Source organism: Syngnathus typhle, linkage group LG4 (assembly GCF_033458585.1).
Source record: "Syngnathus typhle isolate RoL2023-S1 ecotype Sweden linkage group LG4, RoL_Styp_1.0, whole genome shotgun sequence".
Classification (NCBI taxonomy): domain Eukaryota; kingdom Metazoa; phylum Chordata; class Actinopteri; order Syngnathiformes; family Syngnathidae; genus Syngnathus; species Syngnathus typhle.
The window spans coordinates 9012404-9038487 of NC_083741.1; the positions used below are offsets into that span (position 1 = coordinate 9012404).

The window sequence follows — 26084 nt, forward strand, 5'->3', positions numbered from 1 at the left end:
TACGAACAGAATGCTCTCGTATCAGACGCTTGCTCGATCACCTGCTCGTTTGCTGTCACAATGTACCCTACACAAATCCGAAACGTTTCTTCGCTATCGAGTTTGCTAGCGCATGCGCAGTGATACTGACCGGCAGAATAACATCCGGTTGTTCCCAAAGATGATCTTTTTTCTGAAATAACTTTACGTTTACGGACTTAAGTAGGAGTCAAAATTTGGGTGCGTATTATACATGGGTACACGCTTTTTTCCAGCATCAACATGCCATTTTTAGGGTGCGTATTATACATGGGGGCGCATTATACATGGAAAAAAACGGTAACTTATTCACGTCAAAAAATTCAGATCAATCACCAAAATTAATATGGACATATGCACTTCTTCCCACTTCAGCCTCTGAAACTGTTACAAGAACAGCCCAAATATTTTGTATTTGAGACTTATTTTCCAGACTGTCCACCTTATGTGGCATATGTTGTGAGTGTTTTCTAATAACGGGCATTGAAGGAGCGTGCAAGCATTGCTCGTGCAAGAACACAGGGCAGTTTTCAGTGTGACACAAGCAAGCAAGCAGGCAGGCAGGCAAGTAGGCGGACAGACAGACAGTCAGGCAGGCCCTAGTGCTCCAGGTTGTCCGGCAGGGTGCCTGCAGAGCTTCACGCGTGCTGTTGATATCAGGATTCAGGAGCGTGAGGAAGCTGATCGGCGGGCGAGCGGTGCAAAGCAAAGCAAACCAAAGCAGGGCGGCAAATGATTGTTTGCATCGCTAAACGAAAGCTTCCAGAATCACTTGAGCGAGGCTTTTGCCATTTGGCACGAACAAGCTGCCGCTCGCTTTGTGGTTATTTAATGGGGCGGTAAGGTAGGCTCGACCGCGGCTGTCGCCAGCACTACAACTTTATCTTCACCGACTAATGCGACGCACAGGCAGTGTGTAATTGTGTTTCGGCAAGGCATATCGCACGTCTTCGAGGATCATGGTGTTGTTTTTTACTGTACCTACCCATTGAACGTGCGTTTTTGTTTTTGTTTTTTTTTTACTACGAAGTGCGCGGACGCTTAACTTCGATCAGGCTTCCTCTCCCTATGCTGAACTACCACATGAAGGGTCGACGTCGATAAGACTACAAAGGCCCCCCTCTCTAATATTATTATTACTAATTTTTGCATCAAAGTCACCTGAACCTACGTGGGGGAAATGCCTTTGGGTTTGCTCTGGATTTGTTTGTGGTGCTTTCTGCGTCCCGGAGCCACCGGCCAAGGACAGTCAACTCCGGCCGTTTGCTCCCCCTCATGCAGCTGCGATGAAGATGGAGGTGCTGACTGCTCCGGGAGAGGACTGACCACCGTCCCGTCCGGCCTCAGTGCCTTCACCTACTACCTGTAAGCTTTCTCCCAAATCCACACATGCATTCATGCCGCGTATGGTTGACACCGCGATCAACAACCGTGGGCAACATTTTGGATAAAGTGGACAGAAACCAGTGATGTGTTTTTGTGCTTGCGTATTGATTTCTTTCATGGTTCACAGTGTCAAGTTGGTGAAGTGGCAACTTTATATTGCATAACTACAGACTCATTTTACAATAATTGTGCTAAGGGATGGTTTGTCAGCAATATTACCATTTAAAATTGATTATCCAAATTAATGATGCTAATAGTGTTAGTTATTTAACATATTAATGTGATTTACATATACTAGAAATGCACTGTGACACACTGAACTATGCTGCTAATATTTTGATGACTTTATTAGCTGTCAGATGGTAACATTGGTGAAACAGGTCCCGCAGTTAGATGCGGTCCAGTCCTTGCTGTAGTAACGGTATTAATAACCATTTGGTTATTGAGAAGCTTTCTCATTACTTTATTCTTCCTGGCAAATAAAATGTAATGAATCCTATTTTTTTATTGTGGTATTTGCAGTAATAATTGGAACTATTTGGTTCAATGTATTTGTTTGATCTTAATCACAGGTGTCAAACTCAAGGCCCGGGGGCCAGATACGGGCCGCCACATCATTTTATGTGGCCCGCAAAGACAAATTGTGCATCAAATTCGTGTGTCATTACTAGAATTACAAATTGTCTTCACTTTTAATATATATATATTTTTTAATATTTGACCAGTTTTTACTCGTCTGATTTGAAAACGAGTTATTTGTCAGTTTGTTTTGTAGCTTTTACTGTCTGAGCTGCTCATACATTTATTTGGGTTGACAGTCATAATGGCCCTCCAAAAGAAGCTATGACTACAATGCGGCCCGCAAAAAAAATGAGTTTGACACCCCTGATCTAAATTCAGCAAATGTAGTGTTCAGCAATGCCTTGTTTCAATTTGTTATATGTGCATTAAATTACTAAAATTCAAGTTTGTTTATAACTTGAAAAACAATTCACAAATTAAACAACTGGCAGGTCTGTATTAACACCGAAGCTACTGTCGATGATTGCTCCAGGAAGGAAGTATTCTAGTTTATTACACAACGTCTTGGTGTTAGTCATTAACTTGTTTAACTACTTTGTTACTTACGTGCATCAAGAGCACTCGATGGCATTGCTGCATTAGAAAGGTAACTAGTAAATCGTAGAATGCTGGCACATTAATTTGATGCAATCGTTTGTATTTATGTTTCAATGATACGTCTTGCATTACAATCTTAACCAGAAGTAGAGTTTCCACATAATATCACAGTGTTCGCAAGCACTCAGCTGTTTGTTTTGTCTTGCTGATGTTGTTTGCATGATTATATGAACTTCTTATGTGCATACTCATAGCTATTTCACACCACTTTGGTAGATTTAACACTAAGCTACTTAAATATGCAGTAGAAACTCTTAGTCCACTGTGAAAGGTTGTTTGTCTCTTCTTGCTGTCTTTCTTCATTTGTTCTCCTAGTGTCTTGAACTTCAGTTGTCCTCTACCACTCCCTCTGCCTTTTGTAAGTGGAGTGCTGGGGCTTTTGGATCGTGATGGATTAGTGAGCTGTATTGCAGCTGCAAGATCTCATTCTCTCTGGGTTAATGCCTCCATCAATTATTTGCTCATACGTGATGGCTCTGTTGTGTATTTTTTTGTCATCTCTGATTCTGCTGATATATAATTGTCTTGTCTTGGGGCCTATTCACACTTGAAGCTTTTTGTCTGTGTTAAAGTTTTGCCTTTGCTCGCATTGTCAGCATTTGACAGATTCAAGCAATTCAATTCAGGGAGATACCCAATGTGTCAAATGATCTGCTCAACAATATGCATAAAGAGTGCATACATATAAGTTTGTGTCTGCACCGGTTTTGTGGCTGTGGTTACACCATCATTCAAAGTTACGCTGTTGTCCACCATGAGCCCATATAACACCAACTGGCAGGTTTTATGTCTCGGTGGTGCAAGTGGTCATGTCATGAAAAGCGGTGATAACGTGTTATTAAAAGTCTGCATTCAGCTCTCACAGTTTGAATTTCTTCTCTATCCAAGAGATTGGCAGTTTACTTAGCTGATTTCACAATGTGTAACTTTTAGAATTCAACTCTGTAAATCAGGGGTCCCCAAACTTTTTCCTGTGAGGGCCACATAACCTTTCCCTTCTCTGATGGCGGGCCGGTGTCAGTTTGTAACAGAAAAAGTGTGACGATCGTAGGGGAGCTTAAAAAATTTATTGTTTTCCAGAAAGCCACACATAACCAAATAACGGTTATTTAATAACCCTTTCCAGGTTCTATACAGAAAAAAAGTCAGGAAACAAATAATAACACTATTAATGAAATAAATAATAACTAAATAACCCTCTCTGAGTTCTTCACAGAAAAAACTGGAAATAAATAATAACTAAATAACTCTCTCTGGATTCTTCATAGAAAAAAAACCATGGAACATTAACTTTCTGTTGTGCCATGCACAATCTTAACAGATAAAAGTTCAGCTCAGTTGTCAGAGCAGAACCTCTCTGACACATATGAGCAGTCTCTTAAAGTTCTTGTGTTCCTCCCTTATAATCATTTTGTAGGTTCCAGTAGGCTTGTAGACACCGCTGTCTTTTTTGTTAAAGTTTGATAGTGCGTCATAGTCTGGAGTAAAATTTGTTGTGGCAATTCTTAGGCGAGATTCGAGGTGTTGGTCCGTTTACCTCGATCTTTGACGGGTAGATGTTGACGTTCATGTGGCTGAACGTCACGTCGCGTACGTCGAGCCAAATTGGCCACTCTTTTTTAACATTCGGCACTCACTTCTTTTCTTCGGGCCACTCATTTTAATGGAAGGATTCCAGGGGAAGGTTTGTGGGTGGCTTTAGCGCAAAACTGCATCTGAAAGCTCAGTGCGCAAATTACAAGAATGCTGTCGTCACAGCCCACGCTCTAAATTCGGGACTGATACAAATAGAGCGCGAGTGCGCCATGTCCGTACACGCACTTGTGAGTGTGCACCGAGCTTTCTGACACGGCTTCCGGTAGTAAATGCGCAGGCGAGCGCTTCCCCATCTACTGGGCAAACGCAGTCATTGCAGGCAAAATGAGCAAAAAAAAAAAAAGTTTAATACAATTTGTTCAGGGTTGGCGGGCCGGATTAAACGGTCCCGTGGGCCGTATCCGGCCCGCGGGCCGTAGTTTGGTGACCCCTGCTGTAAATGATCAACTTGTATTGCAGCTTGATGTGAGCACGAATGGAATCTGTCATATTGGGTAGGATCATAAATAGTTAGCTTTAACGATTTGGATTATTTTTTTTCAATAAATCTCCACACCAGCACAATGGCTCATTAAATAAGAATGGCTTTGGTTGTTTCCCTTGAGTAGCCCTGTAACTCATTCCTAAAAGATTCTCAGCACATAGACCAATGCAAATGTGGTTTTCATTCCTTCCATTTGCCAGATATGCTCCACCTAAATTTTGAATAATTCTGAATATCATCATATTTTGCAGCTGTGCTGAAGGAACTAATATAGAGTCAAACAATGAAACATTTGGGCACTCTGCAGGAAGAGTCCGACAACAAATACTTCTGTTGTTGCATAAAAATGTTATAATTACAGCACAGTTAGAGTATAATGCGGGTGTATTACTTTTTCAATTAATATCCAGTTTTTTAATGTTGATGGATGCCAGTAAATTTGAATGAAAAAAAGAAACTGCACTTGCCACGTTCTTTTGGAATGATATTTATTTCGGTTCTTTTTTTTACTGAACCCATATTTATATCGTTATACTTATCGAGATATTTGGCAAAGCAAAAATATCGATATATATTTTCTTTTGCGTATCGCACAGCTCTATTTCCAGGCGAAAAATAAGTCGAAGTGTGATTATCAATGCAATCTGATGGTGACATTGTTTATCTTGACCAATCATTGTTGCCGTTCTGACATAGCCTCTTACACTGTTGACCGTCTTTAAATTAGAGACGCCCATCCAAGTCAGCTATTTTGCTATCTTGTCTGTTAAAATGGCCAATGCAGGATGGGACTTCAAGTTGACCTAAAAATTTGCTGGCTTCCATCATATCAGGTGTAGCAGGCCATGACCCATGTGAAGTCAAGTCAGACAGACGTCACCACTCGTCTAATTATGTTCATGCAGTGATTGCCAACCACATCCGCATCACATTAGTTGCGGCAAGAGATTGTCAGATGTGCCGCGGGAAATTATCCAATTTTCCTTGACGGGTACAATGATTAAATACTGGAGACCTGTCTAAGAAAGTAGGTGTTTGTTTTCTGACATGTTTGGCTGCTGGTGTGTATGGATGTCCTGATCTCTTTTTAATTTTTTTACATCAGTCCATGTCTTTAGTTTTAAGTATCTGTTTTGGGGTTAGGGGGTAAAGCACAGGTGTCAAACTCAAGGGCCAGATACGGCCCGCCACATCATTTTATGTGCCCCGAAAAGACAAATTGTGCATCAAATTTGTGTCATTACTAGAATAGCAAATTTTCTTCACTTTTAATATCTTTTTTCTTCTAAATATTTGCCCAGTTTTTACTCGTCTGATTTGAAAACGAGTTATTTGTCAGTTTGTTTTGTAGCTCTTACTGTATATAATATGAGGTGCTCATACATTTATTTGAGTTGACAGTCATAATTGCCCTCCGAAAGAAGCTATGACGACAATGCGGCCCGTGAAAAAAACGAGTTTGACACCCCTGGGGTAAAGGGTGTTTCCCAAGCACCCACAATGAAGTCTTAACGTACAAAGAGAGCAATACTGTAAAGATTTGATAAATATATGGTGTTTCCATTTTGTGTCTAGTCTTGTATATTCCAAAATAATCCCCCCCGATTTATTTTAATGCAGAGGGCCAAGTTGGGAACGAATGTGACGTGACGTCACGTCCCTTACGCCCGCCACTTGCTATTGAGTTCATACGCCAGATCACTTGCCTACGGATGAAGATTCGTCTTTTCTCATGCTTTTCTGATTGTGAGGTGACCCCCAATAAGCCACCATAGGGGAGGAGGAAAACATACAATATGGTTACGCCTAGGGCGTTTCGACAAGCAAGTTTAGTGAGCTATTATAGGTTGCTTTAATACAACCAGTGCAACCAAAGATGCATTTAGATACAGTTTTTCTTGATAAAGGATCATAGTATATTTTCTTCTGAGCACCACAGGCACACATTAATAGAGTAATTGAGTAATGATGGAGCCACGTGAACTGCAATATCTCCTCTTTTGAATGCATGTGACATGGACCGCATTGCACCACCCAGTGCGTCTTTGTTTGACACCCCCACCACGCCACCCCACGCAGTAGTGACAGGATATACGCGCGTTTTAAAAATATTTTGAAGATAATAATGATTAGAATTCATTCAATGAACTCTACAATGAGTCAGAGGGATTGTCCCACGTATGTCATATTTATGAATGAAATCCATCGACGTCTTTATACATACTACATCTGCAGAGCGCTAAATCTGCTTCTAATTCAAATAAATCAAACTGTTGTTAGACCACTCCTCCTTTTCCCCAGTCTTCAATTGAGTCTACTTTTTGTTATCTACAGCAGATGTTTTCGTTGTGTTTGTGTAAAATTATGAAATTTTCAATGTTCATTTTAAAAACAGGAAGAAACAGAAAGGCGAGACTCACTCCTATACTCCCAACCAATTGAATGGCGGCACGGAGTGCGCAGACATTTTCATAATAAGCTCCGGTATTTTGTACACTGGTAATTTTGAATTTTTAAATATCGCCATAGAAAGGTCTAAAGCACAATGTATGTGTACAGTATATAGTTCACATGGCTGTGTCTGCCAACTCTTACTGACGCGGAAGTAAATTTCTTTTGTGTGCTGTCTCGGTGCATATGTGTGACACTTAGCTCCCTCCCTCACGCTCCTCGCTCACTCCTCAAGATGATTGTCATTGACTGGGTTGATTTAGCCATCAACGTCAAAATTGAAAGGAGCAATGTGGGTGCTTGGACTGACCTTTAGCCATGTAACATGGTAAGGGCACGTGACGGATATCGTCCTTGTTTCCATTCTCGATACGATAACGATGTATTGTACTGCCGTACAGTGAGCCATGTTAATAAACCTTTAGTTTCCCAGAGTAGTAATTAATATGAACCAAGGATGTACCCAAATTTTACAATACATATAGCGTGTGCTAAAAACGTACAACTTAGCTGAAGTCCCTTTAATTCTAAAAACAAAGTTTATTATAAATAGTGATACGTGAAGTGAAGATTTTTGAGAGCACACATGCTGAATACTTGAATGAGAGCTGCAGTCAATCTCTCAATCGGTCTGACTGTTGTGGCCCGGCTTTGAGGGCGGCCTGCTTCGGTCCGCCGCCGGAGGACTTGTACCGCAAAGAATAGTGACGATGAGCTGTGTCTTTTAATATGAATTGGAATTTAGTACTAATCAATGAGTTCTATGGACACTTTTTCATCCCAGACGAGACCTTCATACATTGCTGTGTGTTCTGGCAGGCGCCTTAGGTGACGGAGGAAACGTAGTTGACCCAAGCTATGGCTAAGATAATCGATAGCCGCTCAAACCTCTACTGATGAGCCTCTCTCTCCCTTCACCGCCATATTCAGAATCACACAAAACAGGCGATCTGGAACTATAACCAACTGTGTTCGGGAATGTTGCGTTTGATTAATCACGGAAACCTGGCGACACGCTCAAATTCAAACCCGATGCTTCAGTGCAATGAGAAACAAAGGCTTCAGCACAGCGAAAAGTTTCACCACCAGATTATTATGTCGAATATGAGTAGGCAGCTCAAGACAACTTCATTGCCCGCTCATAGTGAGAATAAGTGGTTTAGACCAGTGGTCCCCGGGCCGCGGACCAGTACCGGTCTGTGGACCATTTGGCACTGGGCCGCACGAGAAAGAATCAGTAACTTGCATTATTACCGTTTTATTTATCCAAGTGTGGATGATCTTTTATTTTGAAAAATGGAGAGGATTCTCTCCCACACCTTGGTGACGTGAACATAACATTACTCATGTTATGTTGTTGGCGTGATGTTATGAGGATGCTGCTAGTAAAGTTGCATGGGATTCACGTTTATTATTATTATACTTTACTGTGGCGTTGGCATACAAAATTCCCCCATGGAAGTAAGGGTTGAAGGGTGTGTCGAGAACATGGTGTTCATGTGATAACACACTTCCGTTGTTGTTCTTCCTATTCCTCGTTTTACGGGTAGTGTGTTCAGTAAAATCTTTTGCGACACACCTGCTGCGCCTGCTTTCCTTCGGCACCACAGTATCATTGTTTTTATGTCGGTCGTATCATTTTATTTTGTTGTATTTATCCGTCTCACCATAAAAGCTGTGTGAAAGTGAAAATATTGTCTGACGATATTCCTGTCCTTGGTGCTAAAAAGGTTGGGGGTCGCTGGATTAGACAATGGATAGGTAGCAAATACGTAGCGTGACACTGACTGCACTGTGCCCTACTGTAATAATAGTAATTACTACTTGCCTGAATGCTAAATCAGTGAGTGATTTATTCTTTGACACAATCATTTTAACACTCTGCGACTGACTGGCGACCAGTTCAGGGTGCAGTCTGAGTTTCGTCCAATGTGAGCTCCCATTGGCTCCAGCAACTCCAACGACCCTGAACAGGATAAGAGGTGTTGAAAAAGCAATGTTAACACGAGTGGGAGTGATAACAAAATGCAACCACCTTTACTCATAGGTACTTTTGTATTAAAGCGTTTGGGATTGTTGATCACCTCACTGTCTGAAGTGGCAGGAGTTCAGAAAGTAGGCAAACATACTTTTTCATTGACCACTGTTTTGTCATTCTCTAATCCCGCTACCCTCATAGGAAGCGGAATACAAATGTTTCTCAAATTAGGTCTGGTAATTGTTTCAGCTTTTTGCCTTCCTCTCGACATGAAGAAACAGCACATGGGATTAATATTTAGCAATACCAGATTGTATAATCATTTAGGCTTGTCATCATTAATCACAGCTGCATTTTGAGTGTCCTCTTCAATCTATTTTAGCAGGGGCAGACCGAGGACCTTGATGAGTAAAGCAGCCATAAAATGGGGGAGGGAGGAAGCAGGATAGTCATGCAGCTCTCTCATACGCTGCTTTGTTTGTGTGTGATTACAACAATCTGTCAGATTAAGTCGCTGAACATTCTACAATTTGCTTAGGAATGTGTCTGGACGATTACAAGTGGTGGCAGATCCACAGTACCGATTGCACTGCCTGAGTGGGGAAAAGCAATAACAATCAGGCTGTTGTCTATAAAGTAACTGGATCACTCGGTAAATGTGGACACTGGACAGGACATGGAACGTAGGGAGCCTGAGCGTTCTGGCATGGATACGCCATGTAATGCTGCCGTGAGTGTTGCTGGAAATGCAGAGGAAGGGCAATATGATCCTTGTTGTATTTGAGGGGCCCGCACAGGTCCTAAAGAGATCTGGCAATGAAATTCAAGATGACCAATTTTAGAGTTAGAATTTAGGTGAGGTGGAGGCTGGTGCTTTATTTCTAAATTTTGGATTTTTTTTTTTTCGGGCTGCATAATTCATGTTATGCTTGGTGACTTCTCATTAAAATAATCATTTTTGCTCTCTCAGTAGTCTGCACCATTCAATGTGAAATATGGCACTTTGTTGTTCTGTCTTTTGCATTGAGTGCATGCGATGCACATGACCTGATATTAGCGTTTGTGGGGAAGCAAATCAAGGCCTGAGTGCATATTTGTCATGCTGCCACATGCTTACCTTGAAGGTGGATTGAAAAGTGTAGCTGCCTGGGGCTCGAGTATAGTTAATTTTTTTTCCAACAGCTTTTAAGCTTTTGATGATTTCCCTCATCAAAAATGAAAACTAGAATACTCAAATAGTCAAGAGTTTTTTTTATGATGGCAGAAATGATCGACTCTTCTGCGTTCTAAATGATTACCTATACACTGTTTGTGTTCATCGTCTTAAGTTTATGTTTACGCTTCTGTTTTGCCTGAAGTCAACCACACATTTCCCACGAGTGCCAGTGCGCGGTCGTGAAATCCTGAGCTTTCGCTTGCCTGCAGTTAGACTGAAATACATTTCTCTTTTCCGTGGCTGTGGGAAGGATGAATGCGCGATGAGATGACGAATCTAATTGTGTGCAAGAAAATATAATAATGTTGAAAATAAACCGTTAATTTTGGTTTTGTACAATTTATAGTCAAGGAGAATTCAGCTGGTACAAGCTTCAATTGCGACATCGCCTCCCCTGCTAGTGACTTTAAAATCACCTTTTTTTTTAACATGTACTTTTAACACCGATGAACCATGTCATTTTGTGTCAACAGTCGTCACAAATATGAGATAAAACTGCAAACTGATATTGTTTTCATTTTTTCTCCACAGAGATCTGAGCATGAATAACATCACTGAGCTTCCAGCAAATGTTTTCAAGAACTTTCCTTATCTGGAAGAGCTGTGAGTGCATGCATTCTTTTCTTTCATTAGTGCTATATTGACACAGTACAATGTTGACATGAGGGTTGGGCCTTATGGTATGGACCTGTTTTTTTGAGTTAACACTGCAACATGGTGCAGCAGGCCTATAATGTGTTCCTTGCTAAGGTTAAAAATGAATTAACGAATGAATTTATGAATGAATGAGTGAGTGAGTGAATGGCAATAAATAAATCAATGAATGCAAGTTCAAAATATACACGTGACATCACAGTGCAACGATAAGCAGGTAAAACACAATTAAAAAGATTAGATGAGGGCTTGAATCCATAATAGTCATGTTCTCTTTTGTGGATTCTTGGGCGTTTTTAAGTGTCAAACATCTAATCTCTGTTTGATAAATGCTTCTTGTTCTGGCTCAGTGCTGGAGGAAGTTGGCGATAATATCAGTCTACCCGATATCAGGTATCATGTTGCCCGAAGGATGCTAAATGACTCGTACGTAAATGAACTCATGTGATTCCAACTCCGCTTGGATTTCCGTCTATGCTTTTTTAACTTTGGATCTTTCAGTATTTAGAGTCATCACCCTCTGTTTCTTTCCACCACTTCATCTGTTTTTTCAAAAGTCAATTTACTTTTCATCATGCTGTCTAGAGGAATGCACGGTTAGTAGACTTGAAACAATTCCTTGCCCTGTTACGCTTTTATTTTGAAGTTGTTCCCTAGCAGCGCCCAACCCTTTTTTTGCCTGTCACCAGCATAGGTTGTGGTTGTTATGTTGACTGACATATATAGCCATCCATCCATCTTCTACCGCTTATCCGGGGTCAGGCCACGAGGTCAGCAGCTTTAGGAGGGCCAAACCTCCCTCTCCCCAGCCACTTTGTCCAGCTCATCCCTGACATGACACTCTCAGGCCAGCCGAGAAACATAGTCTCTCCAGCTCGTCCTGGGTCGTCCCTATGCCCGAGCCACCTCACCTGGCTCCTCTCAACGTGGAGGAGCAGTGGCTCGACTCAGAGTCCCTCACAGATGACCGAGCTTTTCACCCTATCTCTAAGGGAGAGCCTGGACACCCTGCAGAGGGAACTCATTTTAGCCGCTTTTATTCGGTCATGACCCATAGCTCGTAACCATAGGTGAGGGTAGAAGCGTAGATCGACCGGTAAATCTCTTCACCACGACGGACCTGTACAGAGTCCGCATCACAGCAGACCTCACCGATCCGCCTGTCGATCTCACGCTCCATCCTGCCCTCACTCGTGAACAAGACCCCAAGATACTTAAACTCCTTCACTTGGGGCAGGATCTCATCCCCGATCCCGAGTGAAACTAGAAAAGACAAAACAAGTGTCAGTTCCATTTACATGAAAACAGGAAAATATAGCACGAAACATACAAAGCGTTGCCTCTAGGGGTGTAAATCGCGGGTTTTGTCACAATACGATATCATATCGATACAAAGAAGCACGATACGATATTTGCCGATATCTTAAACCCTGCTATGATTCATTCACGATACATCACGATATAGTGGTCTACAATCGTTACATATATATATTTTTTTTAAATAAAAAATATAGAACAATATCCTGATTTATAACAATTCATACGCAAAATCAACAAGGTACTGCAAACTCTTTATTTAGGAAATTACAAGAGTATTGTAGTATACAAAGTGCTTATTTTAACACTGAACTTTGATGTTGTGTTTTTTCTTTAAATGTGCATCGAGATTTGTGGTCCCTGAATATTTTATCACCGCATAGCAGGATTTACAAACTGCACGTGTTTTGTCCGTTGACTCGTTGAGTCATCTTTTCTTTGGAATCCAAAGTGCTTCGAAAGAATGACTTGAAGCCTAAAGGGGAGCCAATTTCCTCGTCTTTTTGGACACTAGCCATAGCACCAGCCCAGGAGCCGCGTACTCGTTGTCGACTCCCCTTTCACGTGCCTGCTCTGCTCACAACACAACACGCCGCTCACTGCTCCCGGAAAGAGGAAGCAAGCAACAATGAAGTGGATTTCAAAATAAAGTCGCGTCTAATGTCCGAGGTCAAACACGGCGATATAAATCGATGTTTACGTTTAGCATCGATGCCAATAAATCGTAGAGCCTTATATCGATTAATCGATGTGTATCGATGAATCTTTACACCCCTAGTTGCCTCTGTTGGAGTTTCTCTTGAGTTTTTCTCGGTGGGCATGTAATAATGTGGTCTCTAGGTTCTCCTTCCTCAACTACACAACTCCATCTCCTCGCGCACATCAAATGAGGCACAGACACTTCCTGATTTACATCTCTTCTACCAAAATAAAGCATCATTTACAAAATAAGAGTGTGAACAGTGAACAAATTACGCACGACTTGCCTGAAAGGCAGAACACTGCTACTTTAGGATGTGTGAGTCAGAAATGGTCAAATGAAAAGGCTGGTGTAAAGATATTTCGGGGCAAGATTTTATGGTGTGCAGGTTTAAGTACGTTATCAATTATTTCACCTCATCAATTCTGCTTTGCCATAAACCTTGAAAAAAAGCGTAGTTCTTGAAACTAAGGCTGAGTGAGCATTGATACCAGGTATCATCGTCAGTTGCAGTTCCAATTATTCCACAGGCCTAGAGCGCCCTCATGCGGTTTAAAATGAAAGTAACATGTGAAGTGATAAATGACTAGTCAGTAATGTGTTAATGATCAAGTAATAATGTGTTAATACTTTCACATTTAAGTTGCTCCTGACTATAAGTCACCCACCCCCCCCCCCCCCCCCGACCAAACTATGAAAAAAAATGGCGATTTTAAGTCCGGAAAATACGGTAGTACCATTATACAATGGTATAACACTCAGCAATGTCTAGGAAAAGATCTTATTCTGACAATTCTCTCCTCTGGGACCTGAAAGGCATGTGGTTGTCTAACTTAACACACTCGTCCTTGATTCTTCGGCTCACACACCCAGCAGCTCTTGTTTCAGGGTTTTAGTCTGGTCAGACTCATATTGCAGGGTGATAAATCTGTCGCTAATCTCTCAGGCCCGATGGTATACTTGGACTGGGTGTCCCAGTCAACCTTGTCCATGCACAAACACTTTCTGAACAACTTCTCTTGGCAACAAGAAAGGGAGGTGTCCCAACACACTTTTATGGGTACACTGCGGATTATAACAAAATATGATAAAATAAATAATCCCTTCCAGAGAAATAAATGGCTATGTTCACCTACGAGCCCGCTCTCAAAGGCAATAAGCACTTGTTTCCATTTCAAAAACAATTGAAATACTCTTGGTGGGAGGACCAGAAAGCAATTTGGGGAGGGGATATGTGCAAATAGTTCTAATCTTGTTTGGGTGACAGACAAAGTGACAACAGGCCATGACAGATGTGTCTTTGACACCCCTGGCCCCATTTCAGTGTGAGAGCTTGAGCCTCATTTGAGGTGCTAACATAGAGAACTTTTCAGTCTAAGGCCTCACTGTTTTTTTTTTCCTCAAACAGACACTGCATGTGGCTACATTTGAACTGTTTTCAATGTTATTTCATATTAATGAAAATTTCTACTAATTATTGTCTTGTTAGGAGACTTGCGGGGAATGACTTATCCTTTATCCACCCCGAAGCCCTGTCTGGACTACATCAGCTCAAAGTCCTGTAAGCATGCACTCTCCTTGCCACCACCACTGTCAACACTCTCATGTAGATACAAACACACACACTGTGACAGTGTGAAGTTTTCCACCCACGGGGTGGGGGAAAGCAAATATTAAAAAAGTTGTGTTGCAACTTTGTGGCTCTGTTAGTTAGTTTTGTATATATCCAAACATACTAATTCAGTCTTACTTGAAACGGACAAAATGTTCTTTTCTATCCCTGGCACATCAACTGTTTTTGTTAACAAATCTTGTGTAAACAGTGTAGTTTACTTTCAAAAGCTTACACTTTGAAAGGTACTCGATATTATATACGTCTTTGCACAAAGTCCTCTGGGTATACAAATGAACTCTTTGCTCAAGACCCTAAAAGTAATGAACCTGCGGTGCTCAAAGTACAGAGCAATATATAATACATAAAAACAAATGATCCCAACTACATAGTAGTGCAGTGCGATATGGACAAAATGATTAATTTTAATTTTACTTATAGTCCAGAAAATAAGGTAATGTGGATTTTTTTTAGACATCTTGCGCCTATTTCTGTCTGCTAGTTTTTGAGCAATTTTGTAAATTGAGTTAAGTTATTATACTTAGCTCCTACACAGCTTACCAACGCAGTTTAAATTGTTCGATTTTTGTATTGTATCTGATGAACCAACTGGTTTAATTTTAAAACCACAGATATCCTTTTTGTCTTTAGGATGCTCCAGAATAATCAACTTAAGACAGTGCCTAGCGGTGCCTTGAAGAGTCTTCATTTCCTCCAGTCTCTGTGAGTTACTAAAATCTCTTTACTTGCATGCACACGCAAAGACAGTAGGTACAGTAGGGATAAATTGAATGTATCAATTAAAGTAAATGTTCTAATAGATGTTAGTCAGTCAGTCAGTCAGTCAGTCAGTCAGTCAGTCAGTTAGTTAGTTATCTATCCCGTTGTCCAGTGTTTCCCGTCTTCCTTTCGTCTCTTCACTGTGTCTCTTGCTGAAGTTATATGCTCTTGTGGAGCCAGGACTCACTTTGTATGAAGCCCCAGAGAGCTAAATGTCAATCAAGACTGTTTTTCCTTCCAGCTCAGACACTTGAGGAATGTTGAGGGAGGGCGAGACACACAGTGAGCGGGAGGATAATGGCAGAAAATGATTCGATGATTGTGTTAAAACACGTACGTACATATTCTGGACAGATTTGCAAATGTCAAAATCCAAATTTGACCAAAATCACTTCCCTGAGAAATCAGAATCTAAGCACAATACAACCACTAAAAAGAACTTCTGTTCACAAATGTAAGTAAATATTTCAAATTTCACGTCCAAATAAAAATACAAAATCATTTTTTTAGCAACTGGAATGAACCTTACATTTGGGTGGTCTAATAAACATGTGAAGCACTATACCAATATAAGATTCCAGGAATATTTCTAATGTATTTTTATAATGGTTGTGTTTAATGAAAAACTGAATGAATGTTTCTTGTTTCTACCTATGCCATATATATATATAGCTTCTGTTGGTCAAAATCAGCCCCTCAAGTATATTATTTTGTATTCCTGTCTTTGTTTTTTCCCCCCGTCTCCTTTAGCCGACTGGATGCAAACCATATTACTACAGTTCCAGAGGACAGTTTTGAGGATCTTCAGCAACTGCGGCATTTATGGTTGGACGACAACAACCTTACAGAGGTCCCAGTTGGTTCTCTTCAGCACCAGGCAAACCTACAAGCGCTAACATTGGCCCTCAACCGCATCTCGTACATACCTGACAACGCCTTTGCAAACCTCACCAGTCTAGTTGTTCTGTAAGTTTTATCATGCTACTGTTGTAATTGTCATGTTAAATTAAGGTACAAACAAAACGCATTTCAGGTTTTGACCATCACCATTTTACCTTCCCTGGGTTAAAGTATCACAATATTCTTTTCACTCATCCTCTATGCCGTTTGAAGCTGTACAGTCTTTCCTTGGACAGCCAAAATATCATGAACTATTTACTTTCAAATCTCACAAAAAGAAAACTGACAAAAATAATCAGTACTCTACACAACAGTCTAATTTATTCAAAAATTCCAATGACAGTTGACAAATCACAGTCAAATTATTTTAACCTGATGTAAATAGTAAGTTCTATATTAGAATCATCACAACTCTAAAGAGGACAAGCAGTATACAAACCGTATTATTGTAACGTGACACAGAACACTTAAGGAATCTTTTTTTTTTTTTTTTATTGTCCAAAGCAGAGTAAGGGAACTTTCCAGTCCTTATATGATAACAGAGATAGAACTGGATCAACCTGCTTGTTGTCTTTGTGAAACATTAGGGACGCAGAGTGTCTAAGAACACTTTCTGCTTTACTTAAATAACCCGCGACAGGTAAAGGATGCAAGCCCGTGTTATGATGAAAAACAATATGACAACAAAGTTTGTATTGTAGTATTTTATTTTCACAACTTGGAGTTGAAAACCAGCCTATTCAAATATAGTGATGCTCTTATAATGATGATTTTAAAAAATGTATGCCTACTTATTAGAAACTCTCAGTCACACTCGACACATTGGTGTCAAACTCAAGGCCCGAGGGCCAGATACGGCCCGCCACATCATTTTATGTGGGCTGCGAAGACAAATTTTGCATCGACTTTGTGTCATTACTAAAATTAGAAATTGTCTTCACTTTTTAAAAATAGAAATATTGCTAGCAATTTTTATGACTATTCATCTTTTTAAACAATTTGAACAGTTTTGACTAGTCTCTGATTTCAAAACTGGTTATTCATCAGTTTGCCTTGTAGCCTATACTGTAAATAGTATTAGGCGTGGACAGTCATAATGATCCTTTGAGGGAAATTATGACTACAATGTGGCCCGCAACAAAAATGAGTGACACCCCTGCACTAAAGAAACATTCAGGTTGACCACCCTGTATTTAGATAAACTGAACAATAAACGACAGTGGGTGCAAAACCACAAAGGGAAGTCAAATAAACCACAAAGGGAAATCAAATAAACCTGGCTGGCAAAGCACATTAGTCCTATGTATTGCACGTCAAGGTTCTTTTGGGAGAGTCAACCTTTGTTGTTTGTTTATTTCAGTCATCTTCACAACAACAGAATTACAGAGATTGGCAACAATTGCTTCACTGGTCTTGTGAACCTGGAAACACTGTAAGTTATGAGTTAATGGGCATGTGTGTGAATGGGTGGCGTGTATATGGATGTGTATGCGTGTGTTAACAACACCTCCCACTCCCACCCTTGCTCTGGTCCTCCAGACATCATTGTCTCCACTTCCTCCTGTAATTGCTGAGGATAAATAGAGCAAAGTACACGATTCTTATCAAAACTACCCTCCCACTGTTTGCCGCTTCCTGCCACACAGCCATAAAAATCCTTTAATGGGCAGAGTCCTTTACTGATTAACAAAGGAGTCACAGTGATTCTTTTGTGTGTCTACTGGCGTTAACTACTACATTTCATAGCAATGCATCGCCAAATTCTCTCTTGGGCTCAAATCAGCCTATATTAAATCTAATACATTTGCTTTATTGTGTGATTTGTGGATAGTGGTCAGCAATGTATTTTACACAAGGTTTGCCATCACAAAGCTTACTAATACTCACTGTACTGTATTGTTATACTGTTAGCAGTTCTGTATAAGGAGGACACATTTGGGTGCTTTGGCAAATAGCAAATGTTTTAATCATCTTTTACCAACGGTTCAAGGGATGGTGGCTTGTGAACAAGTTGTATTTCTATATACAGTAATCCCTCGTTTATCGCGGATAATTCGTTCCAAGAACCACCCGCGATAAGTGAAATCCGCGAAGTACGGTCACCAACAAGAAGTACCGGGCAGGCTAACGAGTTGGCGCAAAGATGCTAAGACTTCTAAAGGAATGTAAACAAACATTTGGAGCAATACTACATTGTCCTAAAGGTTAGACACATGTTTCCTCAATTTGTTTTACTTTTAAATGTTTTTTTAATTTGAAAAAAAAATCCGCGATGTAGTGAAGCCGCGATAAGCGAAACGCGAAGTAGCGAGGGATCACTGTAATGTGTTTCGGCTTATAGCTCAAGATTCTGTCGGTACAAAATGCTGGCAACCGTGTGCTGACCTACATGTTTTTTTTCTCATTGAAGGGATCTCAACTTCAACAACCTGATTGTATTTCCCAAAGCAATAGATGACCTGCCCAAACTAAAAGAACTGTAAGTTTATCGCTTTTTTTTTTGTATTATCGCTCAAATTTGTGGTCATCTGATAACCTTACAGATATTGTCAGACGTACCTCCAAACTCTGCTAAGTCCAATGTTTCTTTCACTGTATCGATGCCACCTTACTTATAAAAACTGAGACATACTAAAACACGTAGAATTTCTGAATTATCCAGTTACAGCGTTTCTCCACAATCCATGCCAGGTAGCCGTAAAGTCATTTTTGCCAAATCTGCACCGCACCGTTCCCACGGCGTAAGTGTGGTTACGTGGATCCGCTTATGCTCTGGCAGTTCTTTTTAAAATTCCTTGGTGATTTTTTGTGATACAATTAGCCCATCTATCCGAGCTAATTACAAGTGTAGTACAAGTGATGATAGTGGCAGTGCGAAGAACTGCCGTGCTATCTCAAACAAAGGAAACAAAGGTTGCCATAATTGAGAAATTCGATTTGGTTGAAACAATGCCACCTTCCCGCAACACACCACAAAAGACACTTTCCTGATGGTGACTTTGTCTTTGGAGCGATGTGAAGAAAAAGTGTCTGTGGTTGTGAGCAGAGATGAAAGCCGGTAATAGTGGACAGCACTTTTTGCTCCCTTCTCAAGACATCGTCCATCATGAACTAGTCAATGGCTACCCTTTTCTTCTTGTTTGTCATTCAGACAAAAACGCTGGGTTGAAACTTTGATTCACTATTACCTTGAATACCACAAGCTGTTTTAATGTCCTCCTCACTGAGGGCAACCATTTTTGACTTGCTTTGTCTTATTTACCTGACAGTGCCCATATACTTTTTTTGCATTCTACATCTCTCAACACGTCCAATGGCCTTTTTCTTACAGAGGGTTCCATAGCAACGATATTGCTTCCATACCTGAAAGAGCTTTTCATAACAACCCCCTGCTGAGAACCATGTAAGATCAAACACCCGCACCCCGGTTCACCCCTTAAAAGACAAATCACACTATTTAGTTTTTGCATACACTGTCCAAAGGACGAAACCATTCATGTGAAATAAACGCTTGTCCGTCGTTGCAGACATTTCTATGACAACCCGCTGTCCTTTGTGGGTGCTACAGCTTTCCAGAATTTGTCTGATCTCCACTCACTGTAAGTCACATATCTTCCTGACAAAGCTCAGTCTAATGTTAATGTGTGTAAAAGGTTTTGTATGCGATATTGTGTATATCCAGCATGCAATTGATTGTTTCGGTACGATTTTCCTTGCTGTCCCATGCTTTGGTCTCATTATTTCTCACTACATTGTATATTTTCTTATGGTGTGTTTCCCAGGATGCTGCGTGGGGCCGGCATGATGCATGACTTCCCAATCCTCACGTGGACAAACAACATCGAGAGCCTGTGAGGAAACCTGAATGAATAATCACTGTGTGCGTCTCAGCGGTGGCTGATGAGGTTTTTCTATTCCCAGGACACTGTCAGGGACCAAGATATCTTCTGTCCCCGCTGATCTGTGTGACGACCTCAAGCTGCTAAGGACACTGTAAGGAACTTTCCCTTTCGGCTCCTTGTGTGTTGACTTGTCTATGTCGTCACGCCTTCGTTTCGGATGTTCCCACTGAGCTAATTAGCCGTCTATGTTCCCCTCTTTAGAGATTTGTCCTACAATGAGATTAAGGAGTTACCATCCTTTCAGGGTTGTGTCCAACTGCAGGAGATGTGAGTTTTGATATGTATAAGATGGCTGGGGCTTGGAAATGTCCTTAACATGACAAATGTCTTCATATCTTGTTTGAACGATGCAAGTCTTAATGCCGTTTTGTTTTCAATCAACAGAAGCCTTCAGCACAACCAAATTGAGCAAATAGGAAGGGAACATTTTCAAGGACTTACTGTTCTCCGTTTACTGTAAGTCACTTCAGTCTTTCTCTTGCTCTTTCCCTCTCTACACAGTTGGATGCATGAATTGTTGTATCCCTTCATAGTTTTGGTTCATTGTTCTGGTTTTCCACAGAGACCTGAGTAGAAATAAAATCCAATTCATCCACGCTGATGCTTTTCTCACCCTTGCTGCTCTCACTAACCTGTAAGTAGGAATGATTACTTGACCAGGGGTGAATATCAGCATGAGTGCATGAGCACTGGAAATTGAATATTGCGCTCCAGTTCATGTCCGTGACCGCGCTTTTGCACATTAAGAATAGTTTAGACCATCCTCAATTCAAAGTCAGCCGCCATATCCATGTATCCTGTAAATTATTTTGTTTTAGGACAATAAGGTGCCATTTTGTAGCCCTGTTGTAATTGGGAAATAAAAAAATGACAAAAAGTTTATTTAGTGATGATAAAATGGCATATCTCATACAGATGCGCTGTTCATCCATGAGGTCGGTGAGTCGAGAATAAAAAATCAGCACCTCTTGTGCTCATTTGAGAATCATGCCAACATTTGTATGTGCTTCTTAGGTCATAACACCCAGACTGCAATTCTGTTTTCGCGAGAATAATATTAAATGTGCATTCCCTGCAGAGATCTGAGTATGAACTATCTGACTACGCTTCCGACGACTGGACTGAGCGCCCTCAGTCAACTGAAACTCTCAGGGAACCCACAGATGAAAAATGTACTGACTGTGAACCAGTTACCCAAACTCAGGTGAGGTAACACTGAAGAATAAATGTGTCACTTAACTTGTTGTATTTACCACAGTAGCTTAAAAGTAAGGCAATTTGAAAAACCTATTGTTGTTTTCACCAAGTTGGTGAGGAATGGTTGTTCAAAAGGTCAAATATTATTTGCAAAGCAAATATTTCCCTGACCAAAAACCGTGTATGCTTGTAGATCCATTTCCGTCCCTTATGCCTACCAATGTTGCGCATTTGTCGGATGTGACTCGGTGACACGTTCTTGTGAGGAAAGTGACGTCAAGCAATCTGCAGGTGAGAATGCTGCAGTCAGTCACACCCTTCCCATTCAAAATGTGTCGTGTAAACTGAAGATTTCCAATGCTATCTCGATGTAATCCACTCCACTTTACTTAATGATGTTGCTTTGAGCTCTAAATATGGCAAGTCTCCTTCCTAACATTTGTTACTTATCTTTCAGGCGAAGAGGAGGTGGAACGAATTTCAATGCTTATGCATTGCTCTCCCTCGCCAGGCAAGCCAGTTAGCCCCCCCCACACACACACACACCTTTGCCCTCAGTGTACCAGTGATTAACTCGGTGTTCTGAGTGCCATTTTCTTTTCTCTTTCTGTGTTTAGGTGCCTTTAAGCCTTGTCAGCATCTTCTCGGCAACTGGATGATTCGCCTGACTGTCTGGTTCATCTGCCTGGTCTCGCTGTTTTTTAACAGTCTAGTACTGATTGCCACCTTCAATCCCACCCACTGCAACCTGGGACACTCCCACTGGTGGGCTCCATCCATCCCGCCAGCCAGACTGTTGATGGGGCTTCTCGCCTTGGCAAACCTGCTCACAGGCCTGTATGTGGGCGTGTTGACTGTGCTGGACGCTGCTACTTGGGGATCCTTCGCTGAGTTCGGCGTGTGGTGGGAAATGGGACCTGGCTGCCAGTTTGCGGGCATTCTTGCAGTCTTCTCGTCAGAGTGGGCGGTTTTGTTGCTCTTACTGGCAGCAGTGGAGCGCAGCGTGGCCGTGCGGGATATTCTCAGCAAAGTGATGTCACCCAGGAGGAGCGGCCTCGGCCGAAGAGGATGCTGGAGACGAGAGCGACGCTTCGGCCTGGCCGCGGGGCTGTTAGCGCTGGTTGCCGCCGCTGCCGCTTGCCTGCCCCTTGTGAGGTTCAGCCAGCAGTCCGCCTCTCCTCTCTGCCTGCCCTTCGCCGGGGCCGAGAGTCCGGCCCTGAGCGTCACAGTTATCCTGGTGCTGCTGAATGCACTGGCTTACCTGTTCACGGCAGCTGTATACACTCAGCTGTACTGCCATCTCGGAAGGGTGGAGCTGGTTGACCCGGAGCAGACGGGTGCCCTCCGCCATGTAGCTTGGCTCATCTTCACCAACTGCATCTTTTTTTGCCCCGTGGCTGCTTTCTCCTTCGCCCCCCTCCTAACGGGGTCCACCGCCGGAGGCCCCGAGATTGCCAAATCCGTCACTCTCATTTTCTTCCCTCTGCCAGCGTGCCTCAACCCAGTTCTCTATGTTTTCTTTAGCCCGGCCTTCAGGGAGGACTGGCTGAGGTTACGCAGCTGTGGACAATTGAGGAGGGAGACAAAACAAACGGGAGGCGAAAATCACAGAGACAATGGAGGCGAAGACTCCGAGCTCACGGGTGGCGGCTCCTCCGCTCAATTAAACTTTGACTGTGGCGTTTACTCTCAACTTTGCGGGGAGATGGTTGTGTGTGAAGAGTGTGAGGCAACGCTGCATGCCAAGACCTGCTCTTCCTGCTCGTCCTCCACCGTCTGCAGACACTTGGTGAAGTCTCACAGCTGTCCCACCCTCTTGACAGGCGTAAGCACATGCCAGCGCGCTGAGGGTTTCTGGCCAGCGAGCGGTACGCCGTCCGCTCAGTCCGAGTATGCAGACGAAGGGGACTCGTTTGTATCTGACAGCTCAGACCAAGTTCAGGCATGCGGCAGAGCCTGCTTCTGCCAGAGCCGAGGCCTCCCTCTAGTACACTACTCATACAGCATACCTCGAGTCAAAGACTAAGGCGCATCGTCTGCACTGTCTGCGCAGAGATCTACGTGACATTAGTTCACCGGAGGACAAAAACATTTGCCTTGGTCAAAGATCACAGCAAGCACTTAGGTCTGTTTCCAGTGTGTGAACAGACGCAAGCACTCATTTAAAGGGAACTCTGAATTTGGTGTATGTGGAAGAAAGAACTCTCAAAAGCTGGCCGATGGACATTGAGGAAGACATCTCGCCACCTGTGCCTGCTTCTTGTGTTTGACGAGGCTACTTTGTGCGCTCCTGAGCTTTTGGATTATTCTCAACCCTGTCAAATGTTAAAGCGCCTCTGCAGCCAATGATCATTTTATACTGTCATCTTATTTTATTTTTTACATAAGTGTAGCCAACAGGTTTGTGAATGTGTAAGTCTGGTGGTCTCCACCTCAAAGGTGAAATTGACGGAACTGTGTAATAATGGTTTGAGAGGTTGTCAGTCTCCTCTTAACGCTTGCTTGTATTAAGTCACCAAGACTAAGAATGTGATTAAGTAGCAGATATCACTGTTTTGAGCAACAGCTCTCCGCTTGCTTGTTTTGAGTGCTGAACTTATTTATTGTTTGAGCGGCAGCAATGTTTGGATGGAGGTTGTGTCATTTGTTGGAACGGTAACCTTGTTCAGTAACTAATAACCAGCCATTTTTAAAATACATTACCGGTACATGTAAATAAGGTCTTGTTTGCTCATCGGACACTTCCAAATGCCGTGTCCGTACTGAAGACCCCTGGTCGTCATGCCATAGATTATAATCAAACGCCGCTCGTACTGATGTTTTCAAGATAAGAACAGGTTGCTTTAATGCAGGATCTTTCATTGCTTTGCTGACCAATGGGCACTTTTGTTTTGAAACTAGTCAGCACTAGCAAGACCGTTTTAGTGAAGTTAAATGTAATTGCGTTGCACGAATTGCAACCGGTCCCTGTTTAAATGTTTCCATCACACTGAGGAACATCTAATTAGATAATCCCTTAATTGAACAATAATTATAGTCCACATTGAATAACATATTTGTTTGGGGCGTGCAGAGTCTAAAATTAACACAGATAATATATGGTCAGATAAGGCTCTTCAAATCTACTCCAGTGTATCAGCAACATCAATATACTGTAGGACGTTATCTTTTTTTCCCCCAATCTCTCTTGTCTCTTACTGTACCAAACAACATTTCTCCAGTGTTCTGCATATTATTCTCATTGCCAAGCATCTTCAAATGTGACTGTGTGAGAGGGCAAAGTGGATTCCACCCTTGGAGCATGTATCGGCAAGTGCTCAGGAATGTAGCCAATGGAACGTTGTCTTCACCATCAAGACAATCTTGTGTCCTTGAGTGGATGTTTTTATTTTTTGGGGTACACGTCAGCATTGTCTAGAATGCCTTTGTTGTCTGTCGCACTTGCCAAAATGTCCTTTGATTGTCTCCTATCCCAACTGGTGATAATCTACAGGTCTTTTTGTCGTTAAATTGATGTTTATTAAGAATCTATAGATGTTAATGTCTATTTTGTACCTATCTATAAATTATTTGATCAAATCGAAGACTGGGATGCTACTCTAGGAAGCTACCTCCACCGTTGTAGTTAGCAGCAGTACTTTACAAACCACCCCCTCTTTTTTTTTTTCTTTTCTGTTCATTTTGTTGGAATCCCTGGCTTTATGTTGACCCTTTTGTGCGAGCATAATGTCAAGTACTATTTGTGGGAGGAATCTATACTGTATACTGTGATTTTTTTTTTTTTTTAACCAAACTATACAGTAAGAATTAGTTTTATAGATACATGTTCTGATGTTATTTTCTTGGTTCATTTCTTGTTTTTTTCATGAGCTCTTCCCAGGCTGTATTGTTTAATCTGCTCATGTAGAAAAAAAATGTGAATAAATCTGTGCTAACTAAACAAATGTTTCATAATAGTTGTTGCACCTCAATCAAGGAGAAGTCACAAATGTTCCGTTCAAGCAGTTTTATAGCGCATCTAGAATACGTGATTCGTCTGGTTCGGTTCAGTGGAAGTAGACTTGCATTTACAAGTTGCAAGTTATAATTTATTATTTTCATTATTATTCAAGTTGCAAGTTATAATTTATTGTTGCAAGTTATAATTTATTATTTTTATTATTATTCAAGTTGCAAGTTATAATTTATTATTTCAAAGGCCGATTGGAACCGTGGCCCTGCGATGGCAAAGTCAATTATTTACTGAGACAATTTAATCACTTCACCACTACTCGAGTATGTAAACTTGGCGTGAGGTACTTTTAGCAAGTTAGAGCCTGTGACATTGAAAATGATGAGTTTCATGAAGACAATTTATTTTATGGCTATTCAAAACATGGTACAGTATGTAGTTTGATGTTGTTAAGTCAATTGTATTGTCTATCAAAAAGCATGTGCAACGACTGGGTATTATCCTATATACAAATTGAACAGAGTTAAGTGATGGTAAAGGCAGTATGAAACTTTGAACAGATGAAATAATAGCAACTACTGTAGACAAGTATCAGAATCCGTAGGACCAATAGATCCTCTGCAACCCACGCATGGTTGTGGTGTTGGTTCTCATATCCTGATGTTTTTTTTTTTTTTATAGGCTACTATTTTTAACCGATCAGGGCAAATAGCTCCAAAGTGGTTCACATAGCGGAATCCAACAGTTAAACGTTACTTTTAA

The 26084-nt window shown here is 41.4% G+C and overlaps 1 protein-coding gene across 1 annotated transcript; it reads left to right on the top strand.

Moving 5' to 3' along the window:
- The first annotated feature begins 549 nt into the window (after positions 1–549).
- lgr4 (leucine-rich repeat containing G protein-coupled receptor 4) lies at positions 550–25314 on the top strand. The gene is made up of 18 exons (XM_061275984.1): positions 550–1383; positions 10840–10911; positions 14469–14540; positions 15243–15314; positions 16122–16337; positions 17632–17703; positions 18682–18750; positions 19603–19674; positions 19799–19870; positions 20054–20122; positions 20193–20264; positions 20375–20440; positions 20558–20629; positions 20736–20807; positions 21252–21377; positions 21564–21661; positions 21828–21881; positions 21988–25314. The coding sequence occupies exons 1-18, from the start codon at positions 1199–1201 to the stop codon at positions 23394–23396; spliced, it is 2940 nt and encodes a 979-aa protein (XP_061131968.1). The 5' UTR covers positions 550–1198; the 3' UTR covers positions 23397–25314.
- The last annotated feature ends 770 nt before the right edge of the window (positions 25315–26084 follow it).

What these genes read in the sequence shown, in the direction of transcription:
- lgr4 (XM_061275984.1), top strand. Translation starts at nt 1,199, where the DNA reads ATGCCTTTGGGTTTGCTCTGGATTTGTTTGTGGTGCTTTCTGCGTCCC. An exon ending in CTTGTGAACCTGGAAACACT is followed by an intron (nt 17,704 to 18,681) that starts GTAAGTTATGAG and finishes TTCTCATTGAAG; the next exon opens with GGATCTCAACTTCAACAACC. An exon ending in CTCAAGCTGCTAAGGACACT is followed by an intron (nt 20,265 to 20,374) that starts GTAAGGAACTTT and finishes TCCCCTCTTTAG; the next exon opens with AGATTTGTCCTACAATGAGA.